The sequence below is a fragment of the Phaenicophaeus curvirostris genome, chromosome 18 (genome assembly GCF_032191515.1).
Source record: "Phaenicophaeus curvirostris isolate KB17595 chromosome 18, BPBGC_Pcur_1.0, whole genome shotgun sequence".
In the NCBI taxonomy this organism is placed as follows: Eukaryota; Metazoa; Chordata; class Aves; order Cuculiformes; family Cuculidae; genus Phaenicophaeus; species Phaenicophaeus curvirostris.
In genome coordinates this window covers 8,888,247-8,905,833 of record NC_091409.1, presented here as the reverse complement: position 1 = coordinate 8,905,833, position 17,587 = coordinate 8,888,247, and the positions used below count along the sequence as shown (strand labels likewise).

At 55.5% G+C, this 17,587-nt stretch overlaps 2 protein-coding genes across 2 annotated transcripts; both read left to right on the top strand.

Annotated features, from left to right (window-relative positions):
- The first annotated feature begins 806 nt into the window (after positions 1–806).
- LOC138728357 (bactericidal permeability-increasing protein-like) lies at positions 807–8,655 on the top strand. The gene is made up of 15 exons (XM_069871653.1): positions 807–968; positions 1,747–1,861; positions 2,447–2,575; positions 3,275–3,430; positions 3,739–3,802; positions 4,908–4,971; positions 5,170–5,261; positions 5,419–5,595; positions 5,847–5,906; positions 6,033–6,200; positions 6,599–6,666; positions 6,890–6,932; positions 7,215–7,278; positions 7,767–7,843; positions 8,413–8,655. Exons 1-15 carry the CDS (start codon positions 854–856, stop codon positions 8,464–8,466), a joined length of 1,446 nt encoding a protein of 481 aa, XP_069727754.1. The 5' UTR covers positions 807–853; the 3' UTR covers positions 8,467–8,655.
- An 858-nt stretch (positions 8,656–9,513) lies between these two features.
- Positions 9,514–15,889, top strand: CDK5RAP1 (CDK5 regulatory subunit associated protein 1). The gene is made up of 13 exons (XM_069871652.1): positions 9,514–9,663; positions 10,171–10,274; positions 10,746–10,780; positions 11,505–11,605; positions 11,793–12,003; positions 12,614–12,734; positions 13,023–13,253; positions 13,501–13,598; positions 13,712–13,767; positions 13,884–14,014; positions 14,853–15,002; positions 15,347–15,492; positions 15,640–15,889. The coding sequence occupies exons 1-13, from the start codon at positions 9,573–9,575 to the stop codon at positions 15,731–15,733; spliced, it is 1,569 nt and encodes a 522-aa protein (XP_069727753.1). The 5' UTR covers positions 9,514–9,572; the 3' UTR covers positions 15,734–15,889.
- The last annotated feature ends 1,698 nt before the right edge of the window (positions 15,890–17,587 follow it).

The window sequence follows — 17,587 nt, the reverse complement described above, 5'->3', positions numbered from 1 at the left end:
AGAAAGGAAGAGTGGATCTGAGGGCCTCGATCTCTCCAACCCCGGGTGCTCCTTGTGCCGGGTTCCTCTAGCACAGACAGCCCACGCTCTGCTCTCCCCATCCCTCGGAGCCTCCTGGGTCTGCATGGCACAGGCTGTACTTGAGCAATCGCTGCATTTCACAAGCCTCCTGGTTCCTGGCAGGCAGGGCTTCCCTGGATCCAGCAAGAGATCTGCAGGCATCTGCTGCTGCAGGTTTCCTGTGCCCAGTCCTGCCGCTTCCCCAATGAAAGTGAAATGAAAGGGAAATGAAAGTAAACGGAATAACTTCTTCTTCCCTTCTTCCCTCTGCTCCATCCTGAGGCCACAGAGCAGAGCAGGACCCCCGTGGCACAGGGCTGGGGCAGCAGGGCTGGTCCCAGCTATGGCTCAGTGAAGGCAGAGCAGGGGGAGAGGACGTAACCCCATTAGATGCAGCTGGCAGAGCCAACCCTGTGCCCACAGCAGGTCTGCTTCACCAAGCCCCTGCTGCTGGAAACTGAGCTGATGTGTCCCGGTTGTCGCTATCCCTTCCCTGCCAGTGAGGAGAGGCGCTGGGTGTGCTGTGGGGTGCTGGGTGTGCTGGGTGTGCTGTGGGGTGCTGGGTGCGCTGGGTGTGCTGTGGGGTGCAGGTGTGCCATGCCATGGGCACGGGTGCCACTGGTGCAGAGCAGTGGGGCGGTGGCTGAGCAGGAAGCCCTGGGGCTCCGGGGACACCCCGTGTGGGCAGTGGTTCTGCACGCCGCCCTCGCCGGCGGTTCCTGTTTTGGCATGGATATAAAGGCAGCGTGGGCAGGGAGAGGCCGGCAGCGGCGTGGCACTGTGGGCAGCCAGGATGGGAGCACAGAGCCTGGTGGTGGCTTGTGGGGCACTGGCTTTGTGCCTGGCACTTGCCGGGGCCTCCAACCCCGGCTTTGTGGTCAGGATCACCCAGGCTGGCCTGGACTACGGTGGGTTTGGCTTCTGATTTCCCTTCTCTTGTGCTGCTGGCTGAGGAGAGCGTGGGGTCCTGGGGCAGGAGGGAGGATCCTTGGCTGCAGGTGCTGAATGCAGCACTGCCCGGGCTCAGGGCTGGCAGAGCAAGAGGCTTTCACTCCCATAGCACGCGCCTGGTCAGCCGAGCTGTGAGCCTCGCAGGAGTGAGCTGCGGAGGAGAGGAGGTGGGGAGCTGCAGGGGGGCACTGACGGAGATGGATGGGCCCTGTGCTGGTATTGGTGAGGCAGACAGAGCCCTGACTCCAGCAGAGCGCTGTTATGGATTGAAATACACTATGAGAGAAACAGCTCATTTACCCAGTAGCTCTGCCAGCCGCGCATGAGAGGAGGACGTGACTCCCTTTCCAAGACGGATGCAGAGATGCAGCGCCCACTCCTGCCTTGCTGCTCCCCGGGATGTTGGCTCCATCCAGCTTTGCCCACAAGTGCTGAGCATGGAGCAGTGCTGTTCCCAGGACCTTCTGCATACCTTGCACAGCACCCAGTCTAGAGACTGAGGACTGAGACTTCTTCCTCCTCTCTGTCCTGCGTGCCCACCACCTTCCCCTGGGGCTTGCAAGCAGGCAGCTTTGCCTCTGTGCTCACTCTGTGCATCGGGATTAGCTTTATGAGGTGGAAAGCAGCCAGGGCACAGCCTGAATGTTTCCTTTAACCCTTTTGCGGTGTTCCTGGTGAACGCTCCCCACTCCCATGGGAAGTGTGTGCTGTGATGCTCTCCATCTACCCCTGCAGCCCATCAGCAAGGGATTGCGATCCTGGAGAAGGAGCTGGCCCAGATGAGGCTGCCAGACATCTCAGGTGACAGTCGCATCCGGCACGTGGGGAAGGTGCACTATGAGATCTCCAGGTGAGCCCTGCCAGCACCCCAGAGCAGCTTGCTGTCCCCGAGCCCATGTGAGAAGCAGGAGGAGTAGGGGAGAGCAGGGAGTCCTGAAGCAGTGAGGACCATCTTGGACCCTCCACAGCTCCCAGGAAGGTTGGCCCTGTCCTTGGTGCAAACAGAGATGCTCCTGCTTTGCCATCCCTTAAAGGGGTACAAGGGAACTGAGGTGACGGCACACTGATTGCGCGTGGATTTTGTGCAATCGAAGCCCTGGTGGTGGAGGTGGTTGTGCCCAGGGGAGCAGGGTGCCCGTCCCACATGCGCAGCAGATCTCCTGCAGAGATCCCAACTTCTTGCTGCCCCGCTGCCCTCTCTGCTCCTACCGGGAGGGGTTTCCAGCTGCTGTCCAGATGGCTGCAAGGACCACGTTTCCAAGGGAGCAGCCTTGCTCTGCGTGTCCCTGTCAGGCATCACTTTGCTGCGGCAGGACGGGGATGCTGCTGGTGCAGTGGTCCCGCTCCCTACTTCTCTTCCCAGACGTGTGATCTGGGCTAAGGCAACTCCTCTGAAGTGCCCTTTCTCTTGTGATTTTTTTTTATTTACTTTTAGTTTGGACCTGCAGAGTTTCACCTTGCCATATTCGCGGATCTCCCTGGCCCCCAACGTGGGCCTGCAGGTCTCCATCTCCAACGCCTTTGCCGAGGTGGATGGGGACTGGAGGGTGAAGCTACTTTTCATGTGAGTGCCTGGCTCCCCCTCTCCCTGCTTGGGCACCTCACTCTGTGACTCCCTCTCTGGGCCTGGACAGGTTTATCCTTTCCCTTGTGTATGGGAAGCAGCTTTGCTCTCTCCAGCTGTGCTCACTTGTCTATCCCAGAGCTGGGCTGCAGCCGCTGTCTTCCCAGTACTTCTCCAGTCTGGGAGCCCTTCACCCTGGGGAAGCCCTGCCAGGTCTCCCTGCATGCCAGGAGCCCTCAGAGCTTGCCAAGCAGGGATTGTCTCACTTGCTGGGATAAACAGCTGGGGAGACCATGTCAAACCACTTCTCGTCTTGTGGCACCTGGGGGTGTAAGGGACAGTCCCTCCTGCTCGCTTCCCAGGTACCCACAGGGGCTGACCTGTGGGGCAGAGGTTGCTGCCACTCGTTACAGCCACAGACACGGATAATCCAGGATGGAGGCATGAATGCAGATGGTGGAGGAGCTGTGCATCAACTCTCCTGTCTCTCTCCCACCTCCTTCACTTGCCCTCGTCTGTCTTTATTTAAAGGTTACCTCTCCTAGCTTATGTTCCACTGGAATCTGGTTTTCCTGAGTTTAAAATATTCCCTGGTCCCCTCTGGATAGTCACTACAAGGGAATGCTTGAGGAAGATAGATCTGTCCAAAAGCTGATTTGGGTTGAGAAATGTCCCTTTCACCTCCTCCTCTCCCTGCAGCCGGGACCACGGATCATTCAACCTGAACGTGGAGAATGTCTATCTCAAAATCAACCTGAAGCTGGGCAGTGATGCCTCTGGGAAACCCACTGTTGACACCTCTTCCTGCAGCGTCCGTATCTCCAAAGTCCGGGTCCACTTTTCGGGCAAGTTTGGGTACGTAAGTGCAGTGTGCAGGCCTAGGAATGCAGATATGCAGCTGGAGGAACTTGACTCTGGTTTGAATCTGTCGTGCTGTGGCTGCACACTTAGGGAGATTTAAGACAGGCACTAGGCTGGCGTGCATGTGGTTTACAAACAGGGCTGTTTGCAAATGTAAACCCTGAGGCAAAGCTAGGTGCCAAATTAGTGTGGGAATGACGTTTCCCCATATCCCACATCTCTAGTGTCTCCCTTTCCTGGGCAGACACCTCTGCAGCAGCCTCTGAGCTAAGGGGGGGCCTCCCCTCTGGTTTTCTCTCCAGATGGCTTTACAACCTCTTCTACAATGTTGTTGAGTCCAGATTCCGGAATATCTTGGAGAGCAAGGTAAGTGGGCGAAGGAGGGCAGAGCCGATGTGCCACAAGGCTGGAGTGCCTGTAGGGGTTAACCAGCTCCAGGGTGTGCTCCCAGTCTGGTGAAAACTGGAGGAATGGGCATCACCAGCCTCAGTTTCTGTGCATTGTGTGGCTCAGGCTGAATTCAAAACCTGCAGCCTTTGCCAAAGCCCAGCGTAATTGGTGCCTAATTAACAAAGACTTTTTCTTTCCATGTGGTCAGTTAATTAGCTTTTATGCCTTGGCCAAACTCACTGCAGCAGAGGAGCCCTGGTTAGAGCTGTCTTTGAATAGCCGAGCTCCTGTCTGCTTTAGGGAGCAATGGGACAGAAATTCTCCTCCCCGGATTTCAGGCGCTTGCCTCTCGTTTTACTGGGGTGCGTCAGGGGTGGCCCCGGTTCCTCCTGCCCGGAGCAAAGCCCACATGCGGAGACCTGCAACGAGACATGGAAACAAGCTGTTAGCAATAATTACTACAAGGCTAACTGGCAGGAGTCACAGCCTCTCTGGATGTGAACCTTGCTCAGGAAGGCGGCAGTTGGAGAGCAGGCGAATCCCACTCCCGCAGCAGATCCCACCCTGCGCTATTCCCGATGTCATGTAGTGGCATTCCCAAGGCCATCAGGAGCCACGGCAGCAGATGGGCTGGCAGCAGGAGCAAAGCTGGGGCTCAAAGGCCTTTTCTGCCGTTTTTCCAGTCAGTGTGTTCTGTGCTCCTGCCTGTGCCGGAGGGGTTGGCTCTTTGAGGTGCTCTGCTCCAGCCAAGACTCAGATGCTTAGCACAATTCATCCCAGCACGGGCTGTAGGAATAGTTTGAGGGTGCACACGAGATTCCTTCCAAGGGCCCCTGTGCAGGTGACCTGTGTGTGGGGAGCCTGCTGCAAGCAGGTATTTGCAGATTTGTGCCTTGCTTGTATCTTGGACACTTAATGTGCTGGCTGAGGAGAGACAAACATTACTCTGTGCTTTTGTGGAATAAAACTAGCACTGGAGAGTGAAGCAGAGAGCACGGCTGAGGCTTTGACCCAGGGATGTGAACCAGCCATTCCTAGCAGAGCTGATCTTGCTTAGCTTTGCCACCTTTCTTACCCTCAGGTCTGCGAGACCGTGGCCAGCTCTGTGCACAACGAGCTCCAGCCTTACCTCAGGACCCTGCCAGGTACCAGCTTGCATGGGGCGTTAGGAACACTTCCCAGCCATGAGGACAGTGCGGTACCTTGTGCCCGCTACCATTCCCCCTGAAGCTGGCACTGGGAATCTCGAGCGCGGCGCTGCCTGGATGTCAGTGGAGGCGATCTGCTCCCAGCTTTCCTGTGCCATCTCCCCCTTGCTCATCCGTCTGTCCCGTGTTTTACAGTCACAGCCAGGATAGATGCCAAGGCTGGGATCGATTACTCCTTGGTGGCACCCCCAACTGCTACTGCACAGTCCCTGGACGTGGGACTGAAGGTGAGAGGCTGCCCTGGGAAAGCTTGACGTGGCTGTTGCCATCACCACAGGCGGGTGGGGACCATGTTTAATGCCTCATGTAAATGCTGTTTCTCAGGTCAGCAGATGAGTCCCACCACCCTCTGCTCTCTCATTCCACCTCTCTCCTTCCTCCCAGGGTGAATTCTTCTCCATGGTGCACCGCTCTGCCGTCCCCTTCACTCCGTTGCTGCTGGCCTTGCCACCAGATCACGACCGCATGGTTTACTTCGGGGCCTCCAGCTTCTTCTTTAACACAGCTGGCTTTGCCTACCACACAGCCGGGGCTCTGGTCTTTGAAATCACAGACTCCATGGTGAGCAGCACAGGCGGGATGGGGACTGTCCCCAAGCCTCTAGGCAGGAGGTTTGATTTGCAGAGGAGCTCCAGCGGGAACCTGTGGTCTTGGAACCTCATTTCCCTGGCGAGCTGCTTGGATGCTGAGAGCTGGGGGCTGTGGGATGGGGCCGTCCTGTCCGGCACGGCAGCGCATGGAGTTGCGAGGGCTGATCTCACTGCAAGCTTGGCCACACTGCGTCACCCCAGCATGACTGTCCTCCTTCGCAGATCCCAGAGGGCATTGACTTCCGCTTGAACACCACGGTCTTCTCAGCCTTTGTTCCCCAGGTGAGTGGTCCAGCCCTGCCTCCCCAGAGCTGCGCTCACAGCCAGGGCAGAGCTCTGTGTAAGGTGGTCTTCTCCAGGAATGGAGGTTTGTGCTGCTATCCCAACCTTCTCCCTGCTACTCTGCAGCTAGAGAAGATGTACCCGAACATGCCAATGAAGGTCAGGCTGTCATCCTCCTCTGCCCCATCCCTGAACATCAGACCAGGGGGGCTCTTGCTCCAACCTGTCGTGGATGTCCAGGCTTACGCCATCCTTCCCGACTCCAGACTGGCTCCTCTCTTCCTCCTCAGCCTGGTGAGTTGGGGTGCAGTGGTGACTGTGGTCCCTGCCAGGCAGCTCTCCGTGCAGCCCCAGCTCTGGCTGACACAGCGCGTCGGTGGGATCTCCCCTGCATCTCCGTGGGGCCGAGATGGGAGTCTGAGCCGTGCGCTGTCCTCCTGCTACATCCAGCAATGTTGAGCCCTTGCTGCCGAGCTCCTGCTGTCTGAAACCAGCCCAGCTCCGGTGCAGAGGGGCTGCCCCCTAAAGAAAAACACCTGAGCTGACAGATGCCAGGTTTAACGCTGTGTGCAAAGGTGCCCCTGGACAGGCAGCAGCCCGGCTGCATTTTGGCTGCTCAGAGCCATTTGCTGTGTGTCTGGTTTGGGGTGAAGTGGGGTGAGCACTGCCAAAGGTCTGCACTCTCTCCCCAGACAGGCAACGTGTCAGCCGTCATCGATGTGAAATCCGGCCACATAGTTGGGAAGCTGAACATGGGCAGGTACGGAGAGGGAGCAGCACAGGAGGGTGGATGGAGGAGTGCTCCTGTTCTGGGCTCCCAGGGGCCATGGTGCAGTGGGGAGGTCCTGGGGAAAGGGATCTGGTGTGGATGGGAGGAGCTGGCGCTGGGGGAGCGAGAACTGCATGACCATCAACAAGTGGCACCACAGTGGGAGCCGGTCCCTCCACTGGGCCTTCACAGCACTGCTTCTGTCTCTGTGCAGGCTGAGGCTCTCTCTGAAGCATTCAGATGTTGGCACTTTCCAGGTGAGCTGTCCTTGGCCATGACCAGAGCCCCCAGCATGGAGGCAAGAGCCTGCTGGGGGCCAAGGAGAGGGTTCATTCCCCCCTGTCCCCCAACACAGGGCCTGGGGCTGCACCCAGGACCGCAACCTTTCCAGCACGGCCAGACAAAGCCACTGGTCTCTGACGAAGTGTGTGCCTACCCCAGTTCTCCATCTCTTTCTTTTCCTAATTATCCTCTGATGCCCGGTCACCTGCTCTCTCACAAGCTAAAGCTCTTTCCATCCCTGCCTCTCCATTCCACAGGTGCGAACACTGCAGTCCATCATGAACATCTTTGCTTCCAGTATCCTGCTCCCACATCTTAATGGTGAGGACCTTCTAGGGGGAATAGGGGTGCTAGAATAGGCACTGGCGAGGTTCCTCTGTCTGAGTAGACACGGCTTGTTAATTAAATCCCTGCTGCCAAGCCTGATGGCTGAGTAAAGCCTGCAGCGCGTGCAGGAGACGGCAGTAAAAGTACCCGGCGTGCAGGAGCACCTCAGAGCTGCAACATGCATCCAGCAGTGAACACAGTGGAAAAAATGAGCACGCCACACATCCTAATGCTTTCCAGACCCTCTCCCCTGCTCGCTGCTTCTCATGACTCCCCAGCAACTGGGGCCAGAGTGGGGCTGGCAGGGGAGCGCGGCCCCCAGCCTTTCCGCAGAGCCTGGGAGGAATTTCCTCTGCCTACCCCGGCAGCAGTGGGGGCAAAGAAACGTCTGGGGAGGAGGTGGCTGCCTGCTTTGCACGGCTGTGCTCCCTCTCGCTCCCATTTCTATCGCAATATGTGGCCATGTGTGTTGTCTCTTCCAGGCAGGTTAGAGCAGGGTTTCCCTTTGCCGCTGCCGGACAGAATCCAGCTCTCCAATATCCTCGTGCAGTTTCACCAGGTGAGTGAGGGGGAGCACACAGCCCAGACAGAGCCCGTTCCTCGCTGCTGAGCCCCCCTCGGAGAGGCCAGTTGCTTCTGCTGCTGGCGTGGTGTGCAAAGCCAGTTCCACAGCCTGCAGTGCATGAGGGCATGTGCATGGTCAGGATCCCAGCGATACAGCTGCATCCCAGAGCCCTGCTTTTTCCATCCAGACAGCGCAGGGCTGGGCTCTGCACCTCCAGGGCAGCACCCCATCATTCTCCAGTTCTTAAACCCAGAGCCTGGATTTCCCACAATGGTTTTTAGAGCAGGCAGAGCTCGGTGGCAGCATTTGCCTAAGCTCACCTCTGCGGTGGCGGAAGCCCCAGAGGGGTGCTGCTGTGGGGATGCTGGATATGAAGCGTGGCTGTGAAATGACTTCTTCAGAGCCCTCCCAGGGCTAAGATTAGGAAGAGAGGCTGGAAGAGCTGTATATTCTACCCGCATCCTCCCTCACCAAGGTGGGGTGGGAGCTGAGGAGCATAGCAGCCCATAGCGGGAAGCGGCTGCCAGGGCCCCTCACAGCCCTACATTCTCTCTTTCTCCCAGAATTTCCTGCTGCTCGGAGCAGACGTTCGCTATCAGCCCCAGGTGAGGATATGAGGTGACAAGAGGGACCTTGAGGACAGAAAATGCTGCCATCACCCATGACCCTGGCTGCATCCTCACCTAGAACTACCAGCAGGCGGAGGCCTCTGGCCCCCAACCCACCTTGGCTCCATCCCCTGTCCTCCTGCTTCCCTTGGGCCAGGCCCAGCTCTTGGCAATAAAGGTGTTCAGGGCTGGGGTTGAGTCTGCGGTGGTGCTGTCGCTGTCTGAGCCTGCAGCGCATTCCTCAGGCCCTTTGCACCAGCTCAGGGTCTGCACACGGCTGGCCAAAGGTGAATGGATTGGGAGCAGCCCTGAGGAGAAGAACCTGAAGTGTCTGGTGGTTGAGGAGAAGAACCCGAAGTGCCTGGTGGTTGGGAAGATCGCCATGAGCCAGCAATGGGATCTGGCAGCCCCAAAAGCCACCCGTGCCTTGGCCTCCATTCAAAGCAGCAGAACCAGGAGGGGAGGACGGAGCAGGGGGTGGATTCTGTCCCTCTATTCTGCTCTTGTGACACCTTGCTTGGAGCCCTGTTTTCAGTTCTGGAGCCCTCAGCACAGGAAGGATACGGATCTGTTGGAGTGGGTCCAGAATGAGGACATGGAGATGATGTGAGGGCTGGAGCACCTCCTGTGAGAGGACAGGCTGGGAGAGTTGTTCAGCCTGGAGAAGGCTCCAGGGACACCTTAGAGCAGCTTCCAGTGCTGAAAGGGGCTCCAGGAAAGCTGGGGAGGGGCTTTTGATGAGGGAGGGCGGGGACAGGACGAGGGGAAACGGTTTTGAGCTGAAAGAGGGGAGATTGAGATGAGATCTTGGGGAGAAATGTTGTCCTTGGGGGGTGGGGAGGCTCTGGCCAAGGCTGCCCCGAGCAGCCGTGTCTGCCCTATCCCTGGAGGGGTTCCAGGCGGGGCCGGAGGGTGCTCGGAGCCCCCCGGTCCCGTGGGAGGTGTCCCCGCCGTGGAACGGGAACGGGCTGTGCCGTCCCACGGCTCCAGGGCGGGCGGAACGGCGGCGGCGCGGAACGCGGGGCCGGGGGGCGGCGGGGCGGGTTCGGCGGCGCACGGCGGGGCCGGGTCCGTCCCTCAAAGCGCCCCGCGGCGCGGCCCGGCCCGGCCTGGCCATGCTGCGCTGGCGGCGGGCGCTGCGGGCGCTCGGGACGCTCCGCCGGGGCCCACGGCGCCTCCTCAGCTCGGCGGCCCCGGCCGGGAAAGGTCCGTGCTGCCGCCGCCCCCCTCCTCCCCGCTCTGGGCCCGGGGTTCCCCGCGGGCAGGGCGAGGAGAATGAGTGGTTTGGGTGCTTTTAGAATCCACGCGACTCTTCTGATCTCAGAAGTTCCTGCTGCTGTGCTTGCCTCCCGTGTGAAGCCGGGCTCCGCAGCTTTCCACAGTCCCTGCGCTGCCTACCGAGCCGTGGCAGAGCTTTTGGGCACCGATGCCATGGGAAGAGGGGGGGGCTCATAGCACTAAGTGAGAGCGCGGTGATAAGAGAGCGTCTGCTGCTCTGCCAGCCACCCTGTAGGCCACTCGTGTTGGAGTGATGTGCTCCGAGGTTTCCCAGGGCCACTGCCAGAGCCTGTAGTTTTGCTTTATCCTCTATGGGCTGGAAGTGAAGGCAGCTGTTGTGCCACTTGCCTGAGTCTCCAGCGGTGGGACTGAAGGTTCCTGTTTATGGAAAAGGTCATAGGAGTAGGCTCCAACATCTCACCGCCTTTGTTGCAGTGTACCTGGAGACTTACGGCTGCCAGATGAATGTCAACGACACGGAGATCGCCTGGGCCATCCTGCAGAAGAACGGCTACGCGAGGACAAAGCACCTGGATGAGGTGAGGTACCTGGGCATTGCCCCATACCACAGGTGTGCAGAAGGGTGGCACCACTGCTGTGCCTGCAAGGCCCAGCTAGGGTCTGGAGCGCAGTCCTGCAGGGCATGGGGATTTTTGCAGTCTGAGTTATGTGGAGTAAAAGAAACCGCTTAACAAGCGCATGAGAAAGCTCTGAGTTGGTTGTTTCTTTAAACTGCTGGGTTTCCTCTCAGTCAGAGAGCAATTGGACACAGCGGGATGCTCCTGACTCATTTTTGTCTGTGTTTACTTCTGCTGTGTGGTGGAAAACTCTGCTTATCTTCTGTTGGTTTCTTGAACCTCTCTCAAAACCCACTGCGTGCTGGGGCAGATCGTTTTCACTGAGCTAAGTGAGTTTTATCATCTGCCTCTCCAGGTTACCTGTGCAGGGCGTGAGTACTTCTTCTTTGGCTTTTACAAATTCTTCTTCCTTCCCTGTTGTTTTCAATCCAGGCAGATGTCATTCTCCTCGTCACCTGCTCCGTGAGGTAAGGAACCTTCTGTGACTACTGGTTTGAGACAGTTTTTAAGGAGTTACTATTTGAAAACCAAGGCAAAAAACCTGCTGTGCAAGGAGAAGAGCATGCAGGTGTGAAACTGCCTGTTCTGCTGGGGGGAGAGCCAGCTGCTTCTATGGCCTGGAACATGAATTGTGCTGTGATTGCTTCTCTGTGTGGTGAGAAGCAGCTCTTTGGTAGCACCAGCTCTGTGCCACGGGCAGTTGGAGTCCTGTGCAAGTTTGGCCTTTAATGATGTTTGTATTTTTTTATGTTTCTGCTTCTCCTGAAGCAAGGGCTGCCTCTCTAGCTCAGGATCTGTACTTTGAAACCTTAGGAAATATGTTTAGGGGCAGTTTGGGAAATAAACATATGGGGACTTTGCTTGGTTGTTCAGAAAGCAGGTATCAAGTGGCCCTCATCGCCTCCGAGGCGTCTTGGACTGGAAGGCTGAGGCTCATGTTTTCTGCCCAGGAGCTCAGTCCCTGAGTCGTTTCTGCAGGGCAGATGCTCCCAAGTGAGCGAAACCATAGCAGAATGATAGAGTGAAGGCATAATTCCCCACACCAGAAGGCACTTCTGTGTGCCATCAGGTCCATGGGGTGGATGATTCTCTTGTCTGTTGCTGACTTCTCTTAAAGCACTGGGCTGCTTCAGGTCGGGGGGCTGTTGAAGTGCAGCGATCGGGATAACCACTGTTTTCCTGGCTTCCCAGGGAGAAGGCAGAGCAGGCTATCTGGAATCGCCTGCGGCACCTCAAGGCGCTGAAAGCCCGGCGGCAGCAGGCTCGCTTACCTCTCCGCATTGGGATTCTAGGTACCTGGCGGGGCACGTGGCAGCGGGTAGCAGATACTGTTGTGCCATGTCCCATCGTGCTGCGTTTCCTCTTCCCCTCTGGTGGCATCAAGCCTTTTCTGCAGTGTGAAGGCAGCCTGGGAAGGGGTGTGGAGGTGTAGTGGAGGGTGGATGCTTCCTGACGAGGACCTTTCTCCTTTGGTGGCAGGGTGCATGGCCGAGAGGCTTAAGGAGGAGATTCTGCACAAGGAGAAGCTGGTCGATATCGTGGCAGGCCCTGATGCCTATCGTGACCTTCCCCGCCTGTTGGCCGTGGCAGAGTCTGGCCAGCAAGCTGCTAATGTCCTGCTCTCTCTAGATGAGACTTATGCAGATATTCTACCTGTTCAGACTAGCGCAGGTGGCACAACAGCGTTTGTGTGAGTACCTTTCTCTCTTGTGGGGATTTCTGTGGCTCTGGTTTGGAAGTACCACTGTACGGAGCAGCCACGTCAGTGACAAAGCTGCACTCCCTCCTGGCAGCCCGGAGGGAGGAGTCTGCCAGACTGTGTGTTTGCTGCTGCCTTGCTGTCTGTCTGAGCCCTGGAGACATCGCTCCGGGCTCTGCTGTCTGCACGCTTCACTTGCTCTCCCTTGAGGCCGCTGGTTGTCCAAGCCTGATGCTGCACCGAGTGTTTTTTGTACTTCTGACATCTGAGCCTTTCTAAAGCCTGTGCCTCTCTAGTCCCCTGCCTCCTGCTGTGTCCTGCCCCAGGTCCTGCTATTTAATTCTTTTTATCCTCCATGCATTGTAGCTTCCATTGAGTTTGATTCCATTTGCCCAGTTTGGTTGTGAAGATTCTTAAAAATGAACCCAGATTCTGAGTGTAGCGTACAGAGGGACAGAGCCATCCTCTGCAGGAGCTGGTACTGTGTGTGCTGCAGGCCAGGGGAGTTGGCAGAAGGCAGCAGTGCTGCGCCAGGTCAAGATGCCACACAGATGGTTCTTCTGGAGCGATGGTGGCATGATTGATCTTTACCTCTCGGCAGATCTATCATGCGGGGCTGTGACAACATGTGTAGCTATTGCATCGTTCCCTTCACCCGCGGCCGTGAAAGGAGCCGCCCCATTGCATCCATCCTGCAGGAAGTGAGGATGCTCTCGGATCAGGTGAGATGGAACATCCTTCCCACCTGCCCCAGACCTTGGGAGGAGGGGTGGTTCTCGGTGAAAGTGTTTTCTGTGATTCCTTTGACCAATGACACTGCTTTTATTTGGGGAGGTGAGGTTACCAGAGGGTTCCACTAGTGGTGTTTTGATTCCTATTGTGATAATCTGAGAAAGACAGGGAAGGGAGAGCTCCCCTTGAAAACTCCTCCCTGAAGTAAGAGTGAAACCAGAGCTGCCATGTCAGCTTTGCTGTCCTGACTGGGTTATATTTTTCCTTTCTGTTTGTAGGGAGTGAAAGAAGTGACCCTTTTGGGTCAGAACGTCAACAGTTATCGAGACACGTCCGAGGTGCAGTTTCAATCAGCTGCCGCTCCAGTCCTCAGCCGTGGCTTCAGCACAGTCTACAAAGCTAAACCAGGCGGCTTACGCTTTTCCCATCTTCTAGACCAGGTTTCTAGAATTGATCCAGAAATGAGGATCCGCTTCACCTCTCCACACCCCAAGGACTTTCCTGATGAGGCAAGTATTAAATGAACACTCATACATCTGCTGGTAGGCAGGCAGCTCTTGAGTTGCTAAATCTGGGCTGGGCTTCCTTCCAAAAGGGAACGTGGAATCACAGAATGGGAAGAACAGCTCCTGGGAGGGGGAATGTTCGTGCTAAAGCTGGCAGGTTTGCAGTTTGATGGCTTTGACCCAGGGGAGACCTTTCTCCTTGGCATCCTGGTAGAGCTGAGCTATGATGTGTTCCGATTGCTCACCCCAGGTCCTGCAGCTTATCCAGGAGCGGCACAACATCTGCAAACAGCTCCACCTCCCTGCCCAGAGTGGAAGCACACGAGTCCTAGAGGCCATGCGGCGAGGGTGAGTGATTGAGTGGGGAGCCCTCTGCCCTGCCCTCTGATTTAGAGTGCTGATTTCTCTTCACTGATTGTTGTGGTTTTCCTTATAGCAAATCCGTATGTTATTCATTGCAGATACACAAGAGAAGCATATTTAGAGCTTGTACACCATGTCCGTGAGTCCATTCCAGGTAGGGGCTTCCTTTAGTTTGGTCTGAGCTCAGCCCAGATGTGTCTTACTATCCTTTCCTGAGTGAAGTGTTCCTCTCTTCCTTGAGGGAAATGTAAAGCTGCGTCTCTGTTGCAGGAGTGAGCTTAAGCAGCGATTTCATTGCTGGGTTTTGTGGAGAGACAGAAGATGATCACCAGCAGACCATATCCTTGCTGCGGGAAGTCCACTACAATGTAGGGTTCCTGTTTGCCTATAGCATGAGACAGGTGAGTGCAGGACCAGATGGAGAAGACTCTGCTCTCTGGGCATCTCATGTAACTCCTGAGTGCTGTTTCTCACAATAAGGCATTTTTAGAAAAGCTTTTGAACAGAATGCTTGCAGGCTTGGTGTGCTGGTGGGTTTTTGTTCTCGCGTGCAGCCCTTCTAGGGTGCGTGGCTCTGCCAAGGCCACTGTTGTGAGTGCCAGGGTTGGTGACCCATTGGGTGACCTGGTTCTGCAGGTGCCCCAGAGTGACTGCAACAAAGCAGCCATGTCTGCAGAGACCTGGCTGCAGGGACATTTTGATTTACTGATGAGAGATGATGCTGATGTCGCTGGCCTGGAGCTACAGAGACTCTGTCAGTCGAATGCGGAGAGAGGTGAATTATCAAGGGGTCTTTCCATGAAAAGAGTGGAGAGTTGACAAGTCTCCATTGGAATGCTCTTCAAAGGGTACAGCATTGATGGGGAATAGGACAGGAGGTCGGCAAGCATAACAAAGCAAAGGAATGCGGGTTACCTTTCGGCACACGGGACCAGAAGCAGTAGAATCCGTTGCCTGTCCTTGTGGGCAAACTGACATCAGACACATCTCTCACAGGAGCTGCAGAACTGCTTCACACAGTGCCCTACATCAAACCTCCTGCCAAAAAGGTGGCACAGAAAGCATGTGAGGAAGTCGAGGATGTTGCTCGTGCTTAGCACCTGGAAACGTGATTGTCAGTACAAACTGTAGTGTGTGGAAGCAGTTGCTCAAGGGCAGCTACCCTGGCTGGAGTCAGACAAGGTTCTGATCTCAGACAGTCTGGTTACTGAGGGCCATGCTTGCTTTGTCTGTTTACAGAAAACCCGGGCCTATCACCGGCTGCACGATGATGTGCCTGCGGACGTCAAAAAGAGGCGGCTGGAGGAGCTCATCGCTGTCTTCCGAGAGGAGGCTGCAAGGGCGAACGAGGCGATGGTGGGCCAGTCTCAGCTGGTGCTGGTGGAAGGGGTGAGCGTGCCTGGAAGAGGGTTGTCGTTCTTCCCTCTTGCTGGCCAGGAGGCTCTTGGGCAATCCTAGGACTCACACTTAAGCAGACAGCCTGATTTTTCCAGAGCATTATGCTGAGCCCAGGGGGATGGGGTTAGAGATGTCTCTGGCCAAGAACTGGCTTTGTGCAGGCTTTGGCGCGTTGGCTGTGGTGTGTGGGTGTCACACAGCAGCTCCAACCACGCTTAACAGCACGGAACCTGGATTTTAATACTGGCAATAGTGCTCAATTAATTGCTGAGGCAATAAAGCCAGCATAATCAGAGTTATTGCCATGCAGGTAATGTTCCCTGTCCTCCTTTCAGCCCAGCAAGCGCTCTGCCTCGGAGTTGTGTGGGAGGAATGATGGCAACATCAAGGTGATCTTCCCTGATGCCGAGACAGAGGATGCTGCGGGCTCCAAGGCTCCGGTCCGAGCCCAGCCAGGGGACTACGTGTTGGTGAAGGTGACCTGCTTACAATACTTGTTTCCTTGGGCTCTTTTTCTTGAACAGCGCTATTCTCGAGAGCCGCTGCTGCGAGGAGAGCCTAAAATTAGAATGGATCCTCCCTAGCTTCTCTGTTCCTGAAGGCTGTTGTGCTGTTTCTTTCAGGTGACCTCTGCCAGCTCTCAGACCTTGAAGGGAGTTGTACTCTGTCGTACCACCCTCTCCCGCTCTGCAGCTCCTCATCGAGGTATCTCTGCTGCCTAGGGGTGGGAGCAGCAGCTTTCCACTAGGAAGAAATGAGGAACTTTGGTCAGGTGGATATGGAATGGAAACAGGAAGATAACTGTATATTAAAATATGTATTAAAATAATAATAAATACATATATTACTGTTTTGGCAACAACCTGTCCCTCTTCCCTGTTTGCAAGTCCTTAGAAAGGGGAAGAAAGCACCTGCTCTGTGTCTGTACAACGGAATGTCGCACCAAACTAGAGTAGAAAATGGTGTTTAATGTGTGTGAGTGATGATTAACGTGGTGTGTCTGAGGCTGAGGGAACGCAGCCTTGGCCTTGTGTTGGTGATGTTTGGATCTAGGTTAGAGAGGGGGCTGTTCTTTGTCTCCAGGCCTAAGGGGATATGTGGGAAGTCCTGGCTGCCATGTGGGGCTGCAGCTGTGTAACCCAGACATCTGGTACATCCTTTCCTCTGCTCATGAGTGGAGAGAAAGGGTTGTGGCCATTTAAAGAGCCAGTGAATTCTTTAAGTTTGTTTTACAGCTCCTTGTTTTGGTCAGCCTGCAGCTGACCAAGACTGCACCATGTCCTGTTCCAGCTTGGTCTGCTCCATTCAAAGAAGTACCTGGGGTCTGTGCTTGCGGGTAAACTACACGATGTGAGAAAGAATCACCTCTTGATATAGATAATTGTGTTATTAACAGCAGTAGTTGTAGAAGGCTCTCTCTGGCGTCAGATGCTGGAGGAACAGCTGATCCACTCCTGATAGGGCAGTTGCTGCATGCATATGTGGAGCTTTTAAATAACTATGAAAGGCTTTTGCTAGAAAGCTGCCTCTCCTGCTCAGCTCTTTCTGGGATAGAACTGTATCTCTTTGAAAACTGTGATTCGCTGAATATTCATTAGGCCTTCACTTAAACATACTTTTTGCTTATCTCAGAGCTCTTTTTCCCCTCATAGAAGGGAATCTGCACAGTCAGCGCTGGTCAATATGTGTTTCAAGGTGCTAACAAGGACACGGTGCCCTTCTGCACCCCTGCCGCCCTGTAGGAAAGTGTCCCAGACCCAAATACACACCCCTGGTCTTTGACCTCCACTGCCTGTTGAGCACAAGCCTGTGGCCAGAGGGTTCTGAAGGAAAAGGTGGCGAGAAGCTGTTTGGATTGGAATACTGAAAGAAGCAGCAGGATGTGTGAGCATCATCCTTCAGAAGTGACAGGCGCTGATGCCAATGTGTGCTTGCTAATTAAAACAACCAGGTAAGTGGCCCAGTTTTAACTGCCCTGCAGCATCTCTTGCAGCTCATTTTCCCCATGCGTCTTGAAACCCAAGCCAGCATCCCTCGAGAAGGGCTGGTATTCACCTTTCCCTGCTTTCTTACTTCTCCTCACAAGCACCTACTCCAAGTGGGACCGGCAGTCATGCTGTGCCCTCCCCTCAAGGGCCAGCTTTGAGGCCAGCTGTGGTCATTTTACAATCATTATTTTAAGAGCAGGAGACTAATGAGGAGGAGAGCTGGGTTTTACATTTTGATGAGAAGGTGATAATGCTCGCTGCACTGACTCCCCAAGGAGCCGAAGCGCTTTACCATTTGCCTCGCCTCCTTAGTTTTTATAGGCCTTAGGAATGAAGGCTGAGGCTTTGAGGCAGTGAAGCATCCGTTAGGAAGCACTTACAGTGACCTTGGAGGCTGAGTTGTCATTTGGCACCACCTGAAAGCAGGAATGGTTTGTTTTTTTCTTGGGGGCTACTGGGGAAAATGTGGTTTCTGTATTGCTTGTCAGGACTTGCTCCCTGAATTTAGCTGTTGGGAACACTGAACTCCTGTCTCCTGTTCCTTCTGCCTCGTGCTCATTACCGTATGTTCCTCCTCCTGGTCTGAGC

Coding starts and splice junctions, on each gene's coding strand:
- LOC138728357 (XM_069871653.1), top strand. CDS start 854: ATGGGAGCACAGAGCCTGGTGGTGGCTTGTGGGGCACTGGCTTTGTGC. Junction 4,972..5,169: donor TTACCTCAGGACCCTGCCAG/GTACCAGCTTGC, acceptor CGTGTTTTACAG/TCACAGCCAGGATAGATGCC. Junction 6,933..7,214: donor CAGATGTTGGCACTTTCCAG/GTGAGCTGTCCT, acceptor TCCATTCCACAG/GTGCGAACACTGCAGTCCAT.
- CDK5RAP1 (XM_069871652.1), top strand. CDS start 9,573: ATGCTGCGCTGGCGGCGGGCGCTGCGGGCGCTCGGGACGCTCCGCCGG. Junction 10,275..10,745: donor GGACAAAGCACCTGGATGAG/GTGAGGTACCTG, acceptor TTTTCAATCCAG/GCAGATGTCATTCTCCTCGT. Junction 12,004..12,613: donor GGTGGCACAACAGCGTTTGT/GTGAGTACCTTT, acceptor ACCTCTCGGCAG/ATCTATCATGCGGGGCTGTG.